The 19,247-nt window shown below is 43.8% G+C and overlaps 1 protein-coding gene across 1 annotated transcript; it reads left to right on the forward strand.

Annotated features, from left to right (window-relative positions):
- The first annotated feature begins 276 nt into the window (after positions 1-276).
- On the forward strand, positions 277-6,847 carry pex3 (peroxisomal biogenesis factor 3). Its single transcript, XM_084030840.1, has 12 exons — positions 277-510; positions 1,289-1,420; positions 1,510-1,591; positions 2,243-2,286; positions 2,373-2,494; positions 2,678-2,744; positions 3,411-3,465; positions 3,918-4,056; positions 4,141-4,211; positions 4,296-4,418; positions 4,663-4,759; positions 5,275-6,847. The coding sequence occupies exons 1-12, from the start codon at positions 438-440 to the stop codon at positions 5,356-5,358; spliced, it is 1,089 nt and encodes a 362-aa protein (XP_083886966.1). The 5' UTR covers positions 277-437; the 3' UTR covers positions 5,359-6,847.
- The last annotated feature ends 12,400 nt before the right edge of the window (positions 6,848-19,247 follow it).

The raw sequence follows: 19,247 nt of genomic DNA on the forward strand, positions 1-19,247 counted from the left end.
AAGTTAACTGCAGTTGGCGCGATGAAAACCGGAAATAAAAGGGATTTTACATACAATTTTTACAATACAATACAATTTAGTCTATTTTTATTACAATCGTGTTAGATATGCTTCCACGTTTTGGAAAAATAATTTCCTGTTATTTATATTCTGTCTTTTCAAGTCAGTTGTGACGTGATTGTGACCAGAACAGATCTGTATGTACGTTTAATTTTGCCGTACGTGTTTTATTTTGGAATCCGTAACCGGAGGTTGTCATGTATACACTCCGCCTACCTTGACGGGTGTACTTTGGCACTTGACAGTTAGCATGTTAGCAGCTAGTTGCTAATTAGTCGAAAGTCTCCAGACAACATGTCCGTAAACTAGTCGGCATAAAGTTAAAAAGTCCGGAGTGTTTTCAGAGTTAAAGTTCGTCAAACCTTCGCTGTCCGACCATGTTTTCTTCTGTCTGGAATTTTGTCAAACGTCACAAAAGGAAATTTATTTTCACCGGAGCCGTAGTCGGAGGTAACTGGCGTTCCTGTTAGCATCCCAGCTAGCGACGTTAGCAATACGCCTGACTGCACTGGGAAAATCTCTGTTTGTGATATATCTTCCTGTTTACCGTTAGAAGTCGTGCTTTTAAACAAAATGTATACTTATTGTAAGCATCGAGCGGCGTTTCTTCTCACTTCGGCGCAGATTTTCTCCATCAAAACGACGTGATTTCTATCACAAATCACTGTTTTCTGACGGGCGAGCTGCTGTAACGTTTTACCTACTTTCATGGAAAACACCAGACTACGAAAGTTAGTTTTTTTTAAACACTAGGTATCGTATTGGTTGTGTAAAGCGTTATAATGTCGTCACAAACGAGAGTAATCAGATAACCTTCGTCTGTTTAAACATTTGCAAATGAGTTCAGATGTTTTCTTTAAATTGCCAGAAACTTGAATGAAGTCTGGCGTGACGTTCGGACGCTGCAGTGCCATGTTAGCATGTTAACTCATCGCTAAGCTCCTTTTAACCCGAGGCGAAGATGAAACACGTCACCTGCATATGTTGTCATGTTGCTTTTAATGGAAATGCACGACTAATTGAATTACATTGGTAACTTTATTATGAATTTCAGAATAAAACATGATTTAATTTAAAAGTGTGGAGGAAGAGTGGTGTGTAAACGTGTGTCTGTATTCCCTGGGTTGACAATGATCCACTTTTGAAGTTAAAATGTATACTGTTTGTTATTATACATCTTATGTTGTTTTCTGTGCTTGATGTTGGCTCTTTTGTCGGTGATCCCCAGGAGTTTACTTCCTGGGCAAGTATGCCCAGAAGAAGATCAGGGAGATCCAGGAGAAGGAGGCGACGGAGTACATCGCTCAGGCCAGACGGCAGTTCCACTTCGAAAGCAACCAGAGGACCTGCAACATGACGGGTGACGACGCTACACGAACCTCAATCATCTCACTGTTTTCATAGTATCAGGATTAGCACTTTGAAACAGATATAACTTGTGTGTTGCAGTGCTGTCCATGCTCCCTCCGCTGAGAGAAGCCATCACCAATCAACTCAATTCAGAAAGCCTCACTTCACTCCTCAAGGCCAAGTGAGTAGACGTGAAGCCCCTTCAGGAACCTTTCTCTCTGAGGACCTCGTTGGGTTTGGACCTCGGAGATCAGGGTCTAGATTAAGTCCTACGGGACGTTTAATCCCCCCACAGAAGCGTCCCAGGTCAGGGTCGAACTTTCTCAAAGTGCAGGTTTGCAGTTTTTGATAACGATATAACGAGGACGTCTACTCCAAGTGTCGCTCTGAGCGTTTCAGGACGAGGAGAGATAATTTCTCTCTGTTTGATAACCGTAGAAGACAAGTGAGGCTTTGATGTCGGCTTCACGACTCATTTCTAAAAAGAGTTATGGTTTTAATACATTATGAAGCACAAATAAATAACCATCACACACTCAACAGATTACATTTTTCTTTTTCCTCTTTTGCATTTGATTTCTTCACGTGTAAATACTTACGGCAGTAAATCACAGTTCACCCTGTCGACCACCAGCATCCCTCCTCAGTCTCCGGGCGTTGGGTTGCTATGGAAACACAGACAACAATGAGAAACAATGGGCCGGACATATCTCCACTTTAGCTGTGTTACTAAACACCTGTGTTGAAGCTCGTAGATGTAAATGCAGTCTAAATGATGTAAATAACGGAGTGATGTTGCTGTTTTTCCTCCTCCTTCCACGCCGTCTCACAGACCGGCCAACAAACTGGAGATCTGGGAGGATCTAAAGATCATCAGTAAGTCCACCAAACCGTCCAACCACAGCTGTACGGAGCCCCGGTGTTTGACTCCTCAACGTGTGAACCTTGTTGGTCTCGTTCAGGTTTCACCCGCACCATCGTGGCGGTCTACAGCACCTGCATGCTGGTGGTCCTGCTGAGAGTCCAGCTGAACATCATAGGAGGGTACCTGTACCTGGACAACGCTGTCGGCAAGAACTCCACGGTGAGGAACACGACACGCGGAAGGTCACAAGGTCACGGAAACATCCACGACTTCACAGATAATTCTCTTCATAACTATATATAGTTGGAGGATGTCAAACACGTGTAGGACTCCACTGTTTCTGCATCCCGACCTTCGACCTTTTGAACACATTTTAGAGTTGAGCCTTCTTCTGTCCCCCAGACTCCTCTGGCCCCCCCAGACGTCCAGCAGCAGTACCTGTCCAGCATCCAGCATCTGCTGGGAGACGGTAGGACGGACACACCCACATCCCAGGCTCCTTATAGGAGCACCACCCTGTTAACAGGGTCCTGTTAACTGAATCTGTCTGTCTGTCTGACTCTGTCTGTCTGTCTGTCTGTCGGTCTCTCTGTCTCTCTGTCTCTCTGTCTGTCTGTCTGTCTGTCTGTCTGTCTCTCTGTCTGTCTGTCTGTCTGTCTGTCTGTCTGTCTGTCTGTCTGTCTCTCTGTCTGTCTGTGTGTCTGTCTGTCTGTGTGTCTCTCTGTGTGTCTCTCTGTGTGTCTGTCTCTCTGTCTGTCTGTCTGTCTCTCTGTCTGTCTGTCTGTCTGTCTGTCTGTCTGTCTCTCTGTCTGTCTGTGTGTCTGTCTGTCTGTCTGTCGGTCTCTCTGTCTCTCTGTCTGTCTGTCTGTCTCTCTGTCTCTCTGTCTGTCTCTCTGTCTGTCTGTCTGTCTCTCTGTCTGTCTGTCTGTCTCTCTGTCTGTCTGTCTGTCTGTCTGTCTGTCTCTCTGTCTGTCTGTGTGTCTGTCTGTCTGTCTGTCTGTCTGTCTGTCTGTCTGTCTGTCTGTCTGTCTCTCTGTCTGTCTCTCTGTCTGTCTGTCTGTCTGTCTCTCTGTCTGTCTGTCTCTCTGTCTCTCTGACTGTCTGTCTGTCTGTCTGACTGTCTGTCTGTCTCCAGGTTTGACAGAGTTGATGACGGTGGTAAAGAAAGCGGTGCAGAACTCTCTGGGAGGGTGAGTCTGTGAGCTGTTAAATCCTCGGGGTCTGTTACAGCAGAGGGTCCCTGAAATGATTTCATCCCACACTTTTTTTCTTCCAAAAATATAAATATGTCCAAAATACACCTGAACATGAATACAACCTATATGAACAAATATAAATCTCTGTGTTTGTTTAATATAAAGATGAGAAATTGTGATAGAATAGAATTAAAATATGAATCTGTCCTTATTTTAATGTCTTAGCATCGTATCCATCCATCATTACAAAGTCCTGTTATACATGAACTATAGGCTGCACTACACATTATTAATGGTTAATAAGGAACATTATAGGATATGTAATGGGGGGTCCCTCCGCCGGGTCTCTACAGGCCTTAGGCGTCCTTGGCCTGACCTCTGACCCCTGCTCTCCAGTGATGGAGAACAGCAGCTGAGCAGACGTGTCTCCCTATGTGACTCCCCAGGGTGCCCCTGAAGCAGAGCCTGTCCCTGCTGGAGCTGGAGCAGCAGCTGAGCTGGATCCGGGCGGAGGTGGAGGGCGGCGCCGAGCGGCCGATGTCCTGGTACATGCTGGCCGACGACGAGGACGCGCTCGCCGACCAGGTCTCTGCAGGCCGCCGGCGGCAGGATATGAAGACAGATCAGGCTGGCGTTTGATAATAAACATGGCGTCCTCTCTCCCTGCAGGCGTGCGGTCTGACAGAACACGACGCCGTGACCATCAAGCTGCTGAACGAGACCAGAGACATGTTGGACAGGTAAAAAAGGCGTGCTTGATTCCGTACCCGGAGACGCCCGGCGTTCTGTGGTTCTGATGCGTTGTGTGTTTCTGGCGACTCCAGTCCGGACTTCGCCACGGTGCTGAACGCCATCTTCAACCGGGGATTCTCCCGTCTTCTGGACAACTTGGCCGAGTTCTTCCGCCCGTCTGCCTGTGACTCCGCCCCCAGCTGTGCATCCGATAGGTCAGTGATCCACTAGATCACTATATTAGTGATATTAGTCCATCATTTTTTAGATTTTTTGTATTTTTTAATTGTAATGTATTTGCACTGCTTTGATTTTTCCCCACTGTGGGACTGATGAAATATTATCTTTGATAAATATTCTGGGACTTCATAGCAGTAAATGATGATTGGAGTTCAGGGCAGAGACCTCCACGGTGACCTTGACCTCTACATGACCCCCTTTGTGTTTCCGTCTGTCCAGTCTGTCTGCCGTCAGTCTGCCGCTGGCCAAGATCATCCCCATCGTCAACGGGCAGATCAACACCGTCTGCAGCGAGACGCCGAGCCACTTCGTCCAGGTGAGACGTGTCTGCATGAAAAATGCCTTTTGATGATGAACAGATGATGAAAATAGTTGGTGATTATATTTCTGTGGATCTGTTAGTGGAATTAGTTTTCCTTTCATTTGTGGTCCTTCTGTAAAAAGCTGTCTCCAAACATCATGTTGGTTGTTTAGAGGACAATAACATCTCATTTAATGTGATGAACAAGTGACAGAATAAGTAGACTGAATACTGACCATTGGATTGGTACAAAGATGGAGTTTACCACAGCTGGAAGGGGCTGGAAAAGCATGGAGATGCACCTTGAAATGCTTGTAAAGTGCTTGAATGTGACTTTGGAGAAGGTGTAGAAGATCGTCTTGATGTTTGTGCTCTTTATTATCACCGACTGTTTCTACTCTGGTACCGAGTTGACACCTGCGGTTCTGGGGATCAGGACTCCAGACCGATGTGGATTAGAACCCGTCGAGGCACAATAAATGTCGCCGGTGTTTTCCTGTCTGTCTCTAACTTGCCTGTCTGTCTCTCAGGACCTGCTGATGAACGACCAGGTGAAGGAGTTTGCAGCCAACGTCTACGAGACATTCAGCGCTCCGCAGGAGCTGCAGCAATAATCCAGCAGCAGGAGGAGGAGGAGGAGGAGGAGGAGGGCTACACAACGACTCCTCATCCTTCATCCCGTCTCCTCCGACTCCTGCAGACGTCTCACTCCGACGGCAGAATCCTCCTCAAAGAAGTGACTGTGCTTCCTGTGAACGCTGCCGTTATGGATTATTGGACCGGCGCGAGATGACGAGACTCGAGCCGGGTTTTGAAGTCACAGCAGAGCCCATTGTTTACCCTCACACCGCTGCATGTTGGGAGTTGGAGTCTTATTTAAGCTGGTGGATGGTTTTATTTCACCTAAGAGGAGGGAAAACCACGACGAGTCAGAAAGTGGTGGAGGGTGGTCACTGTTGAGAACACTGAAACGTGAGTTTATTACGTGGATGTGTTGGATTTTATCTTCACGCTGCACCGTTTCCGTTTTTCTTCCACATTTTAATGCAGATGGTGGAGGGATGTGTTGGACCGGTGTTGGTGGGGACGCGTTCGCTAGGTTTTTAAATTTGACAATTTTCCTTTTAAAAACACGATTAAAGAGCAAGAAGCTGATTAAAATGTAGATTAATTTCCTCATTAAATATGTAGTCAAGACGGCAACTTATCAAAACTCAGTGGGTGAAAATGGTAGTTTTTATTAAACACGTTATGAATACACTCACATCGGTGCGGCGGTTATGTGTTGATGCTCTGTTTCCGTCCGGAAGACGACCACGCAGCAGATAACTGAGCCTCGCACGTTTAAATTCAGTCTATAAATCTGTTTTTTTAGAGCATGTCATGCAGCGTCTTACTATTCTTCCACTGTAGTTCCCCTTTTCACCCAGCAGGTGTCACCGTTCTCTGGCTGCTGTGCCCTCAATTGTGTTAGTCTTTCTGTGTGGGAATAACAAGATAGCAGCTGGGTCCGGGTCTGGGACCGGGACTGGGTCTGGGACCGGGTCCGGGATTGGGACCGGGTCTGGGTCTGGGTCCGGGTCTGGGTCTGGGACCGGGACTGGGTCTGGGTCCGGGTCTGGGTCTGGGACCGGGTCTGGGTCTGGGTCCGGGACTGGGTCTGGGACCGGGTCCGGGATTGGGACCGGGTCTGTAAACCCTCAGTGCTGCTTGTGTACGGCTCGTTAACACACATTCATCTAATTGGTCGGAGGGCCCTTCATACACTACTTATATGAACTCTTCAGTGTTTTACTTACATCATCCAGGTAACCTTTGACCTTTAACGGCTCAGATAACAGAAGTATTTCTACGTGTTTTTTTTAGATCTGCTTCAGTCGATGAGCTCCTAAAATCCACTGAAGTCCTGAGTTAGATGATGTGATGCTCAGGAGGCCGGAGGAGTCGGTGAGGAGGACCGTGACCTCCTCCTGCACCTCCTCCACCTCCTCCACTCGTTGATAAAACATCAGGCTCACTGAAGTATCGATCAATGATCAAGTGACAGCTAAAATGTATGTTTGTAGAAAAGTATTGAAGATGAATAAAAAATGATTTATTATACATTTTAAGTTTCTTTTCTTCTGCTTTTGGGTTTTTTTTTAAAACATTTTTTAAAACGATAGTTTTTTTGTTTTGCATAGTGGATGCTTTAAACCATATATCCAACAGGGGGCGCCGTTCTGCAGCAGAAACCCGTTTTCATCATGAGATCTGATGGTTTCTTAACTGCTGCTGGAAAATAACACCATGCTGACTCATAACTGATGTCATGGCTTTATTACTGATTGATGAATTAAGGGGAACTTTTTTCCGATGGAAATATAACATTTCGTAATCCAGATTAACTCTTTATTTGTCTGAACGTGAAACCGACCTTTAAAAAAGACAATAGTTGGTCAAATTCACACAAACATATTGGTCTCAATCACAGACAAACATGATCATGCTGCTGCTCTCGTCTGTCTTTTGTAAAATTACGTTTATTGTCTGAATTAATTAGTAAACCTTCCTTTAAAGTTTGCTTTATTGCGTTTTGACAGGAACTACTTAACGTACTGAGGTCTGGTGGAGTGATACGTCGTAAAGAAAATGAAGTGCCTGTTTTCCTCTTCGAGTTATTAATAAACTCAGTTAATTGTTAAGCAGGAACTTGCCAGGTTTAATAGTTCACCGCGTTCCTTATTATTATTTTCTATTCATGATCAATTATTACACCCGGATGTTGTATCACAACCCCGACGGGACATGACGAGTTCAAACAGTCGAGTTATATCATTCTGTTTTTATTTGTTTTGCAACACGAATATGTAAGATATACACATATTTAGCATTTTATACCAACAGGAAGTGACACGCACAACATCACCGCCAGTTAAACTTAAGAGTCGAATATTTAATTCTTATGTTTCACCACAACACACACTTCATAATCTAATTTCTACGATGACTGAAAGTGCTTCACATACAGCAACTTTAAAGTAAATAAGAGAAATAAACCCGTAAACTAAACATCTGAAGACCCCAGGTTAAAATGAAATAACAGTAGTTCAGTTTCCTTTGTGCATTGCATTGTGGGAGAATAGCCCCCGTCAACATACCTCATATTCTTCATTGGTGTGGACTTAGTTTGCTTCTGCCTCTGACTGGCCCTGACTCAGAGGCCTTTATTTTGAAAGGAAAGAACCGAAGGAGTGGATCTGGTCTCTCTGCCTTTTGTCGAGGTTGAAAGGAATAATAAAGTTTTGTGTCTTGATTCGTAGACAAAAAGGCACAAAACCTTTTGTTGGAAGGAACACGTGAACGTGTGATTTACGTTTAGCTTCCGTACATCGATGCTAACTTCCTGGTTGGCAGCTCATTGGTCCGACTCACCCCGTTTCCTGCGACATGATTGGTCTTTTCAAAGAGATATTTCTCACCACACCAGAACCCACATGGATTTAGATCCAGTAAGGGTGCCGCTCTGATCCACCCGTCGCTCCTCCACAGTCCAAATATGGTCACTTCCTTCACTTCCTTAAAGCCGAACTCGAGGCTTCAAAACCTCAGTCCTCAAACCAGCGGGTGACATCGCCATGACGACGTCCTCTTCTTATATACAGAATACGGTAAAAACCTTTTGACGTTAAAATTAAAAGATAATTTCCAACCTGGCTTTAGGCCTCATTTACATAAACATAGATTTAGTCTTTATGTCAGTAATCTGGGTGAAGTTTGTTGGTGATTTCTATGAGTTAACAAGAACCCTAAAACCCTGACCTTTAACCTTCAGACACACACACACACACACACACACACAGCCACATGATGAAAACACCTTGTGGTCTGCAGCCCTGCGACTGTGTTGATGTCTAAGAGTTTCAACACAGAGCTGCCAGTCAGCTGAAACACTCCTCCGATACTCCGACAGGAAACGCGTCATCACGCCGGCCTGCTGACCAAATACACGAGTGTGTCCCAAAATAGAGCCGGGCTGCACACACACACACACACACACACACACACTCACACACACACACTCACACACTCACACACACACGAAAACAAGCCGAATCATGGCGAATGGCAGAATGATGCTTTTGTTCTTGATGTGCTGAGTAACTGTTTGGTGAGTTTCCCATCAAACAGCTGCTGAGCAGAGTCACGTTCAGAAACAGGCTCGGCTTTAATTGGTATATAATTAGCCTCCGCCGGCGGCTGCGTGTCACAGGTTTGACCTTTTCTCTTTGTTCTCGCCCAACAGTGAATCGGCCCGTTGTTGGTCGCTTCACGTCTGGACCGCTGAGCCGTCGAGCACTTTGTTTGTCCGAGAGATTCTGTTGAATCGTCGTTTCATCAGGAAACAGCAGATTCTGCTTCAGCTTCACCACCTCAAACGAAACCAGCAGGAACAGTTTGAGATCGGAGCCCATCGGGAGTTTTACTGACGCTGGAGGATGGAGGTCGTTTCCATCAGTCAGAGTCAGATCACGTATTTCCAGTTGAATCATCAATAATCACCGTATCTATAAGTGTTGGTGGAAACCTGAGATTTACAACAGACTGTGAAACAATAATCAATAATCAATAACAAGGTGACGCAAGAAATCTGCTGCTTTTCAGCAGCGAAAGAGTCGAGGATACAAATCCACGAGAAAAATCATCGAATTTAAAGTTTGAAGTTCGTCATCAAAATACAGACATTTCCAAGATTCCAAAGTTCTAAATTTATGAGGAAAATTCAAATTTCCGAGTTAAGAAATTTTACGTACATTTACGAGGAAAAAGTCAAATTTGGGACATTATAAAATGATAAATTTACAAAAAGCAAAGTTTGAATATGTGATAAGTAGTAGTGGAGTATAAGAGTGAGTACTTCATGTACACATCATATCATCATCATCAACCTTCTGGTTTATCGTCATCATGTTTGCTGGAAACGATCCTCGTTAAAAACTCCGGTTCTGTTTTTCCTGGCTGGGGTTTTTAAGGTGGCACTAATAGACCAGTACCAGGTACTTCCAACCGGTTTCACTGCAAACCAGGAAAACCAGCCTCCTTGTGAAACCTGCTGAGTCGCCCGGTGACTCAGGTCATGTGATGCCTTCTTTGCATAATCACTGTTTATTTCCTCCAGGGAGACGAGGACGCGTGTCGAACGTGTCAGGTGTGTCCTAAACCACCATCATCATCATCATCATCATCTTCACGGTGACTCAGCAGGTTTTCAGACATTTTCAAAATGTTATCATTCATTTAAACCAAACGCTACTTGAAACGGTAAATAGTAGAAATACTTCTGCTACTACACATATTACTGCTAAAGGTTAACGACTACCTTTATTGCTACTGCTTTCATTACTACTGCTACTACCACTACTACACCGACTGATTGTACTTCCCTCCTAATACTTGTAGAGGTGTGGAAAGTACAGACTTTGTATGTACTCTATAAGTAGAAGTACACATACATCACTGATGTAACGTTATCTTAGCTGAGCGACTCTTCATCAGCAGGAAGAGAAATATGTGATGAAATAATAATTAAAAGGACAAACATCTGAGTGTATTTATTAATGTTCCCACTGTTCAGATCAATAACGGGTCAGAACGATGATCAGAAGAGTAATCTGATGTTTACCCATCATGCACCTGAGCCGCCTGTCAGCGTCGTGATTGGTCGGTTGGTTTCCTGTTTGGTCCCAAGCTGCAGCTCGTTGGTCTGATGATCCTCCCCACCTTTAAAAGGGTCCCAGTGGACCCGGTCTGGGTCTCCTGCAGTCTGTGGTCTGGCATGGGGGGTTTGGATGGAAGAGACCGGCTTAGTTTGTTGGTGGTTTGTTGTTGGTTTCCTGTATGAGGCGGTCTGGTGGTTCAGGTCCCAGTGGACCCGGTCTGGGTCTCTTCCAGTCTGTGGTCTGGCATGGGGGGTTTGGATGGAAGAGACCGGCTTAGTTTGTTGTTGGTTTTAGTTTCCTGTATGAGGCGGTCTGGTGGTTCAGGTCTACGTGGACCCGGTCTACGTGTTTACTTTAAATAAATACTTTCCCCACTTTGAACCTGTTTCCTTCTTTATGTGACCTTTGACCTGGTGGGGATGAAACCTGTGAATGTTCTTGTTAAGTATCTGAACATTATGTGTACTTGTGCCACGTACGAATGGTTGTTGATCAGATCTAAATTAACATTAAGTTTTAAAATGATGTCACATGATGCTCCACTGAAAGTGGGCGTGTCTTAACAAAGCCTTGCATGTGAAACCTGTATGTGCTCCCAAAGGGGAAATAAAGAGTTGCTGCGGCTGAAACTGAGTAATCAGTGTGAGAAGTGAGCCGGCCGCTCACATTACAGTTTGTAGTATCAACACCCAGAATCCCACTCTCTGGGTTTAAGTTGCCGTTACCGCGGTGACTCAGAGCAACTACTGGCAATGAATCACTCACTCTGACATCACCTCCTTTATTTTTCATGCCACTCTCACTTTTCTTCTTTAGTTCTAATCTGGCCTGACTGAAGCCTGCGAGCCTCGTCATTTACCATCATGGTAGTAAGGCCAGGCTCAGGGCAGCTGTGTGTGTGTGTGTGTGTGTGTGTGTGTGTGTCTACATTATTGATTCCCTCTGAGCACCACCGATGCTGGCAATCTGCATGCTCAAATGTGATTGGCTGCCCGCCGTCAGGCCTCACTGCCCGATAATCCAGGCCGGCTGCTGATTGGACGGCGGTCTGATCCCTCATTAGAGATTCACGATGACGATGCAGGCTGAGGTCACGCTGCTGAGGATGGAGGTGATGTCATCTCACCTGAGCCCTTCGATTGGCCCCAAAGTCATCCACAGATATGTACGGTGGATCAACACTGATACATATATTTATTAAATATGATTATATTATAGATTTTGTTCATCTCGTGCTGTTTTTATAAATGTATTATACATTTTAGTAAAACTTACTGTAACAAACTAAAATAACAAACACTGCTGATGTTTTTTTACAACAACAAACGATTCTTTTATTGATCTTTTCTTTTTGTGTTCTTCGTTTCTGTGTCACAACAAAACAGCTTCTACTTCCCTTCAATGCGGAGACGACGTTCCTGATACCTTTAATAAAAACAATAGGGGAACACCGGGATCGGCAACATTTGTAACAACAACACAAAGTGAGGCGACGGGAAGTTGAGTACGATTTCGTGACACGACATAAAAAACAACAAAACAAAGAGTGAAAATGAGCTGAAAGGTCACAAAGTGCCTCACGGGTCACATGACACCGCCTGAGGTCAAACAATGATGTCATGAAACAACGAAAATATGAAGCTTGATCGAGAGTGTGTGTGTGTGTGTGTGTGTGTGTGTGTGTGTGTGTGTGTGTGCGTGAGAGAGAAAATCAAATCTAAAAATAAGGAGCAGAAGCTAAAACGAGCGATGTCATCGATGCCGAGTCGGTTCACGTATCGGGTTATTAACGTCGCCACGGTGATGTCATGTCTTTTTTCACACGGCTGCTCGTGTGAGACGAATAAAGATCGGTAGTGTTTCAACGTCACAGATACTTAAAACAGGGTGTGTGTGTGTGTGTGTGTGTGTGTGTGTGTTGCAGCTGCCAAAGGCCACAAAACCCAGTTTACACATGATCTAAAAATAAAGGCACCGAGCCACACAGGATGTGACGTCACGCGGAGCCCGGAGAGCCTGGGAATCCTGGGACGCGTCCCATTTCAAAACAGTGTCATCCTTCAAAGACTCCTTGCTTCTCTTGTATTTCTCCTCCAAGTATATAAAACAGCTGAGTGAGCGTTAGAAGTGACAGAGTTGCATTTAGAGTCGTAATAAGATCAGAATCTCAGAGTAAAATGTCAATTTGTATTTCTGTCATACCAACTGTGACCTCCAGAGGCGATAGTGAGTCCAGCACACGGACCACACGTTTGTTTTTGTGTAAGCGTATTGTCTATCTAAACTTCTGCTTTTACAAAGATATAGTTGGATGAATCAAGTTATGAGGGTTTATTATCTGCAGTTATAGTAAACAACATGACTTTTTCACTTTTAGTTTGACAAACAGATTCTTTCAGATCCCTTTTATAAGCTTTTTAATCATTATTATATATTATATATTATTTCAACCCGTCACAATAAAAACACACGGAAACCAAACGTACGACATTCAAACCATGAAAGGAAACATTAAACCATTACGAGAACAACAATACATAACTAATAACAAGGAAAGCAAAAGTCAAGATCTTCACACTGATAAAGAAACAAAAGCATGAGGAGCTTTCAGAGTGGAATGCGGCCCTGGCCGAGATTTCCCTTCCCTCTCTCTCTCTCTCTCTCTCTCTCTCTCTCTCTCTCTCTCTCTCTCTCTCTCTGACACTCCCTCTGTGTGTCTACTTAACTCGCCCACCTGTCTGTCTGTCTGTCTGTCTGTCTGTCTGTCTGTCTGTCTGTCTGTCTGTCTGTCTGTCTGTCTGCGTTCTAGGGGTGGAAGTCCGCAGGGCGTGAAGGTGTTGTCGCCACGGTAACAGCCATGAAAACATAAACAGAGAAGTTAGTGGGGCAGAGAGAGAGAGAGAGAGAGAGAGAGAGAGAGGTCCACTTACACACCATTAATAATGAATGAGGAGCGTCAGCTGGAAGGGGATTCCTGGGAAATACAATGTTCTGTATAATTATATATATATATATATATATATATACATATACGTATATTTATGTATATATATGTATATATATGTATATATATATGACATTTAGGGGAAAGGAGACAATTATTTTAGTTTCAGTTTCAGTTGTTTGTTATGTGGGGGAATTTAAATAAAAAATGATTATAGAATAATAGAAGATGTGTCCATGAGGGATTTACTGAATTAGTTTTTGTTTCTGTTCAACATAATTCCCCTGCAAAATAAAAGCTGATGACCACCAGTGGAAACAAACGTATTACACTAATACAACAATAAATCGATACAGCAGGTCACACATATTTTACTGGCGGTTACATAAAGTGTTTGAAGGCGCTTTGCTCACGCAGTTCCTCGTCATCGTCTTTTGTGTTTAACAACACGGACATCTCCGGTATGTGAAGCTGTCCGACTTCATTCTCGGCTCAGCAACTCGCCAAAAACAACAACTGGGGAACTTCTGCTCAGCAAATCCTCCAGGTGGGAAAAGCCTGATCTGAAGTGTGTTTTCTTCTTCTTTCCCAGTGTGTTCATCAGGTGTTTTTTTGGGAGCGTTCGAGGGCATCAAACTTGCAACCATGCAAATCCGAGACATGGGTGTCACACAGGAAACAATGTATCTTTGTGAATTTCCACGATTTGTTCTTATTCCGTTCGTATCCGTTGATTGGATTTGCAGATGAGAAGAAGTGTCATTTTCTCACAGACTTCTTTTTTTTTGGAGTCGCCCCCTGATGGCCAGCAAAGAGAATGCAGGTTGAAGGCGTTTCAGGATTGGCTTCACTTTTCATACGTGGAGGGCTGGTGTTTATGATGCTGGGTTTGTTTTATTACATTATTTTGGTTCCGATTAGTTGGGAACACTTTCAAACCATTGAAGCAGCTTTAAAAAGAAAATTTGAAGGAAAATCAAAGCTTTTAAACAAGTCACATGACCTTTATTAGGAGATTATATAAACACTTTCATATCAGCGAACACATTTTATATGAAAAGTAACAACACAGTGGCTGTTCTGGAGCTTTCCGTCATATGATCTTCATCAGCAGGAGCTCTGAAAATAAAATGATTAAAAACAATAATTATTCAGTGATACGCAAACGTAACACATGTTGGATGAATGAGGTGCTAGCTTAAGGAGCTCAGGCTTTATAAATAACTATGACTGGAGCCGCCGCAGCATGTCGGTAGAGTAGTAAGGACGGCTGCCAAGGGAGGAAAGGAACCGAGGAAGGAAGGAAGGATTAGGAAGGGAAGGACTGCAGGGAAGGAAGGAAGGCAGTAGTGAGGAGATGAGGGAGGAATGTTGCGGTCGTCATCAGTCTGCGCTGCGTTCCCACGCCGTGAAGTCGCCCGGCTGAGTTTAGAGAACCGCGTCGTCACGGTGACGCCGTCACCACGGAGACTATATTTACACGGCTGATGTTTGACTTCAGCCACGAAGAGCAGAGCGCATAACTTCAAGGTGTTAGGAAAACTGATCCACGATGGTGAATGTGCTGGATGTTCATTTCATTAATTAATAAAAATCATTAATCATTAATAAAAAGGACACAAGAGGAAATTAAAAAGATGTTTCTCTGAATATCGCCCTAATACACCTTCATACATTTTAGACTCACTAGTAAATTTCCCAAATTATAAATAATGTATTATACAATTAGAAAAAATGTTTAGAGAATACAACTTTCCTAATTGTTTTCTAGAAAATGTAATTTGCTGCTCTTCTGAGACATTTATACTGCATGGGACATAGAGAATACATAACACACTTAATAATAATAATAATAAGAATAATAAGAATAATAATAAGAAAAGAATAAGAAAAGAATAAGAATAAGAATAAGAATAAGAATTTAAGGAAAATGTTTCTAAAGATTTGCAAAGAAGAGAGTGTAAACCTTCAGCCAGGAATATGATGCAGTTTCCTGCAGCAGAATACGAGATTTGCCGCGGACGGACACGGAGATGCATGCTCACTCACTCACGGACGCATGAGCACACGCAGAGTGTTAACAGCCACATGTATGAAAAGTATTACAGTAAAATTAGGCTCCTCGGTAGGTAAATATAGTGAAGTAAAAAGTGCGTTTGCCTCTGAAATGTAGAGGAGCAAAGTCGTAAACATGCTGCTGCGTGTAGAAAGAGGACATCTTCATGGAAATATGTAGATAAGTTATTTCTACGTCATATTTTACGTATAGTTGGAGTCAGTATGATTTCCTAAACGTGCTGACATAGCAGCCGCTAATCTCACATCCACATTACACGACCAACCAGAAGCACAGATAACCACCGTCCAACGGCATGCGTATAGGGCTGCTTCCTGTTTCTGCTGCACACACACACACACACACACACACACACACACACATGTAAGTGAGTTGTACTGTGTTGCACAATCGTGCGCTGGCGTGTAAGTTCGGTGCTCCCTCTGTTGAGAAACACAAACTGACATTAATATTAATGCCGATAACCAGTAAATCCTGGAAACACAGGAAACGTGTCAGACCTCCTTCTCTTTCTGTGGAAGAGTCAATCCAACTTTAATCGTCATCAGAGAGAGAACAGGACGCTCGGCCTGCAGCCCGTTTGGACAGAGCGGCCTTTTAATTCAAAAGGACGGAGCGTCGCACTACGACTCAGTCCGGTTATTAAACCGGTCGTTTATCAAAGATGCTTTTGCTACGTGATCGAACTTTCCACCAAATTCCAGCGAGACGTCTTTAAAACCCTCAAACAAGGAAAACAAATTAGACCGAATCTGGGTGATGGATGGAAGATAATCACCCTGGAGGATTCCAGGTGAATCCAGGCGATTCCAGGTGAATTCAGGTGATTCCTGTGAGGTTGTCTTCCATCAGGCAGAGACGAGTCAGACGAGGCCTCTCCGGCCTCGAGGCAGTTGCAACATTGATTCTCAGGCTGAAGGTTCGGCGGCTTATTAGCAGGAAGGTGATTAATCCGCCGGTTTCCTCTTGTTGAAATGACATTCGGTATAAACACCAAGAACTTCCTGTTTGGAATTTTTGCTTTCAGCGAACGAAGCGGACAGCAAGATGAAATTTTAATACAAGTTTAATGAGACCTGAGGGGGAAACTGGGTCACTGCGGCAGCATGTGAGTCAGAGTCAAGCCGAGTCGGTTTTCATCACACAAACAACAAAGAGACGTCTTTTAAAAAAAGAGTTATTAAAAATGTAGAGAAAATACAACATAAAAAAACATAAGAGCATCAAACGCAAGCAGATTTGCATAAAGTGAGGTGAGTCGTCGTGTTGTAAATGGGCTTTTAAAATGGATTCAAACCTCAGCTTTATGTGGTTTTTACCTTTTGCCTACATGATGACATCATCCTTACTAGGGAGGAGGGGGAGGGGGGGGAGTCAGGTATCAGATACACAGAGCTGACTTTGAATCAAATGGCATTGAGACGACAATTAAGGAGTCATAAAACACACAGCGGCTGGAAAATCAAATATCAGAAGGTCGGCCTCAATGACCTTCTGCACCAATGTAGTTCCTCTCTATGAGATCTGTAGTTTCTTTCTATGAGATCTGTAGTTCCTCTCTATGAGATCTGTAGTTCCTCTCTATGAGATCTGTAGTTCCTCTCTATGAGATCTGTATTTTCTTTCTATGAGATCTGTAGTTCCTCTCTATGAGATCTGTAGTTCCTCTCTATGAGATCTGTAGTTCCTCTCTATGAGGTCTGTAGTTCCTTTCTATGAGATCTGTAGTTCCTCTCTATGAGATCTGTAGTTCCTCTCTATGAGATCTGTATTTTCTTTCTATGAGATCTGTAGTTCCTCTCTATGAGATCTGTAGTTCCTTTCTATGAGATCTGTAGTTCCTTTCTATGGGATCTGTAGTTCCTTTCTATGGGATCTGTAGTTCCTCTCTATGAGATCTGTATTTTCTTTCTATGAGATCTGTAGTTCCTCTCTATGAGATCTGTAGTTCCTCTCTATGAGATCTGTATTTTCTTTCTATGAGATCTGTAGTTCCTCTCTATGAGATCTGTAGTTCCTTTCTATGAGATCTGTAGTTCCTTTCTATGGGATCTGTAGTTCCTTTCTATGGGATCTGTAGTTCCTCTCTATGAGATCTGTATTTTCTTTCTATGAGATCTGTAGTTCCTCTCTATGAGATCTGTAGTTCCTCTCTATGAGATCTGTAGTTCCTCTCTATGGGATCTGTAGTTCCTTTCTATGGGATCTGTAGTTCCTCTCTATGAGATCTGTATTTTCTTTCTATGAGATCTGTAGTTCCTCTCTATGAGATCTGTAGTTCCTTTCTATGGGATCTGTAGTTCCTCTCTATGAGGTCTGTAGTTCCTTTCTATGGGATCTGTAGTTCCTTTATGAACCTTTGACACACCGTTGTACTCGGCGGTGGGTTTCTGAGCCTTGCAGCCTCGTACCCCCCACTGTGAGAGGTTCAGCAGCAGGATCATGTTTAATGTTTGTTTGCTGCATGAAAAAAACCTCCAGGCAGCAAATTTTGTTTTTAAATAAAAGAAGGAAATAAATGAATCACAAAGATGAAACAGTGATTGGAAGCAGAGATGAAGAGAAGTATGCAACATGAGTTCATGTGAGTCCTTCTGGTGATACAATATTAATGTAACTCTCAGTAACTATTATTAGAGACAAAGAGACACAACGACCTCAAAGAGACACACAACAACCTCAAAGAGACAGACAACGACCTCAAAGAGACACACAACGACCTCAAAGAGACAAACAACGACCTCAAAGAGACACTCAACGACCTCAAAGAGACACACAACGACCTCAAAGAGACAAACAACGACCTCAAAGAGACCCACAACGACCTCAAAGAGACCCACAACGACCTCAAAGAGACACACAACGACCTCAAAGAGACCCACAACGACCTCAAAGAGACACACAACAACCTCAAAGAGACACACAACGACCTCAAAGAGACAAACAACGACCTCAAAGAGACCCACAACGACCTCAAAGAGACACACAACAACCTCAAAGAGACACACAACGACCTCAAAGAGACAAACAACGACCTCAAAGAGACACACAACGACCTCAAAGAGACATACGACCTCAAAGAGACCCACAACGACCTCAAAGAGACACTCAACGACCTCAAAGAGACACACAACGACCTCAAAGAGACACTCAACGACCTCAAAGAGACACAACGACCTCAAAGAGACACACAACGACCTCAAAGAGACACAACGACCTCAAAGAGACACACAACGACCTCAAAGAGACAAACAACGACCTCAAAGAGACCCACAACGACCTCAAAGAGACCCACAACGACCTCAAAGAGACACACAACGACCTCAAAGAGACCCACAACGACCTCAAAGAGACACACAACAACCTCAAAGAGACACACAACGACCTCAAAGAGACAAACAACGACCTCAAAGAGACCCACAACGACCTCAAAGAGACAAATAACGACCTCAAAGAGACATACGACCTCAAAGAGACCCACAACGACCTCAAAGAGACACTCAACGACCTCAAAGAGACACACAACGACCTCAAAGAGACACACAACGACCTCAAAGAGACAAACAACGACCTCAAAGAGACCCACAACGACCTCAAAGAGACACTCAACGACCTCAAAGAGACAAACAACAACCTCAAAGAGACACACAACGACCAGCCTGGACATTTGGGGGACTTTCTACACGTCTAGATCGGGCCCTTTGTCTCAGAATCTGTTCATGGCTGTAGATTATTTCCAGTCACAGATAGCTGCTATGTGTTTCCATGGATCCATTATCTGGA

This window comes from Eutrigla gurnardus (genome assembly GCF_963514095.1).
Source record: "Eutrigla gurnardus genome assembly, chromosome: 16".
Taxonomy (NCBI): domain Eukaryota; kingdom Metazoa; phylum Chordata; class Actinopteri; order Perciformes; family Triglidae; genus Eutrigla; species Eutrigla gurnardus.

What these genes read in the sequence shown, in the direction of transcription:
- pex3 (XM_084030840.1), top strand. Translation starts at nt 438, where the DNA reads ATGTTTTCTTCTGTCTGGAATTTTGTCAAACGTCACAAAAGGAAATTT. An exon ending in CCCAGCTGTGCATCCGATAG is followed by an intron (nt 4,419 to 4,662) that starts GTCAGTGATCCA and finishes CCGTCTGTCCAG; the next exon opens with TCTGTCTGCCGTCAGTCTGC. An exon ending in CGCCGAGCCACTTCGTCCAG is followed by an intron (nt 4,760 to 5,274) that starts GTGAGACGTGTC and finishes TCTGTCTCTCAG; the next exon opens with GACCTGCTGATGAACGACCA.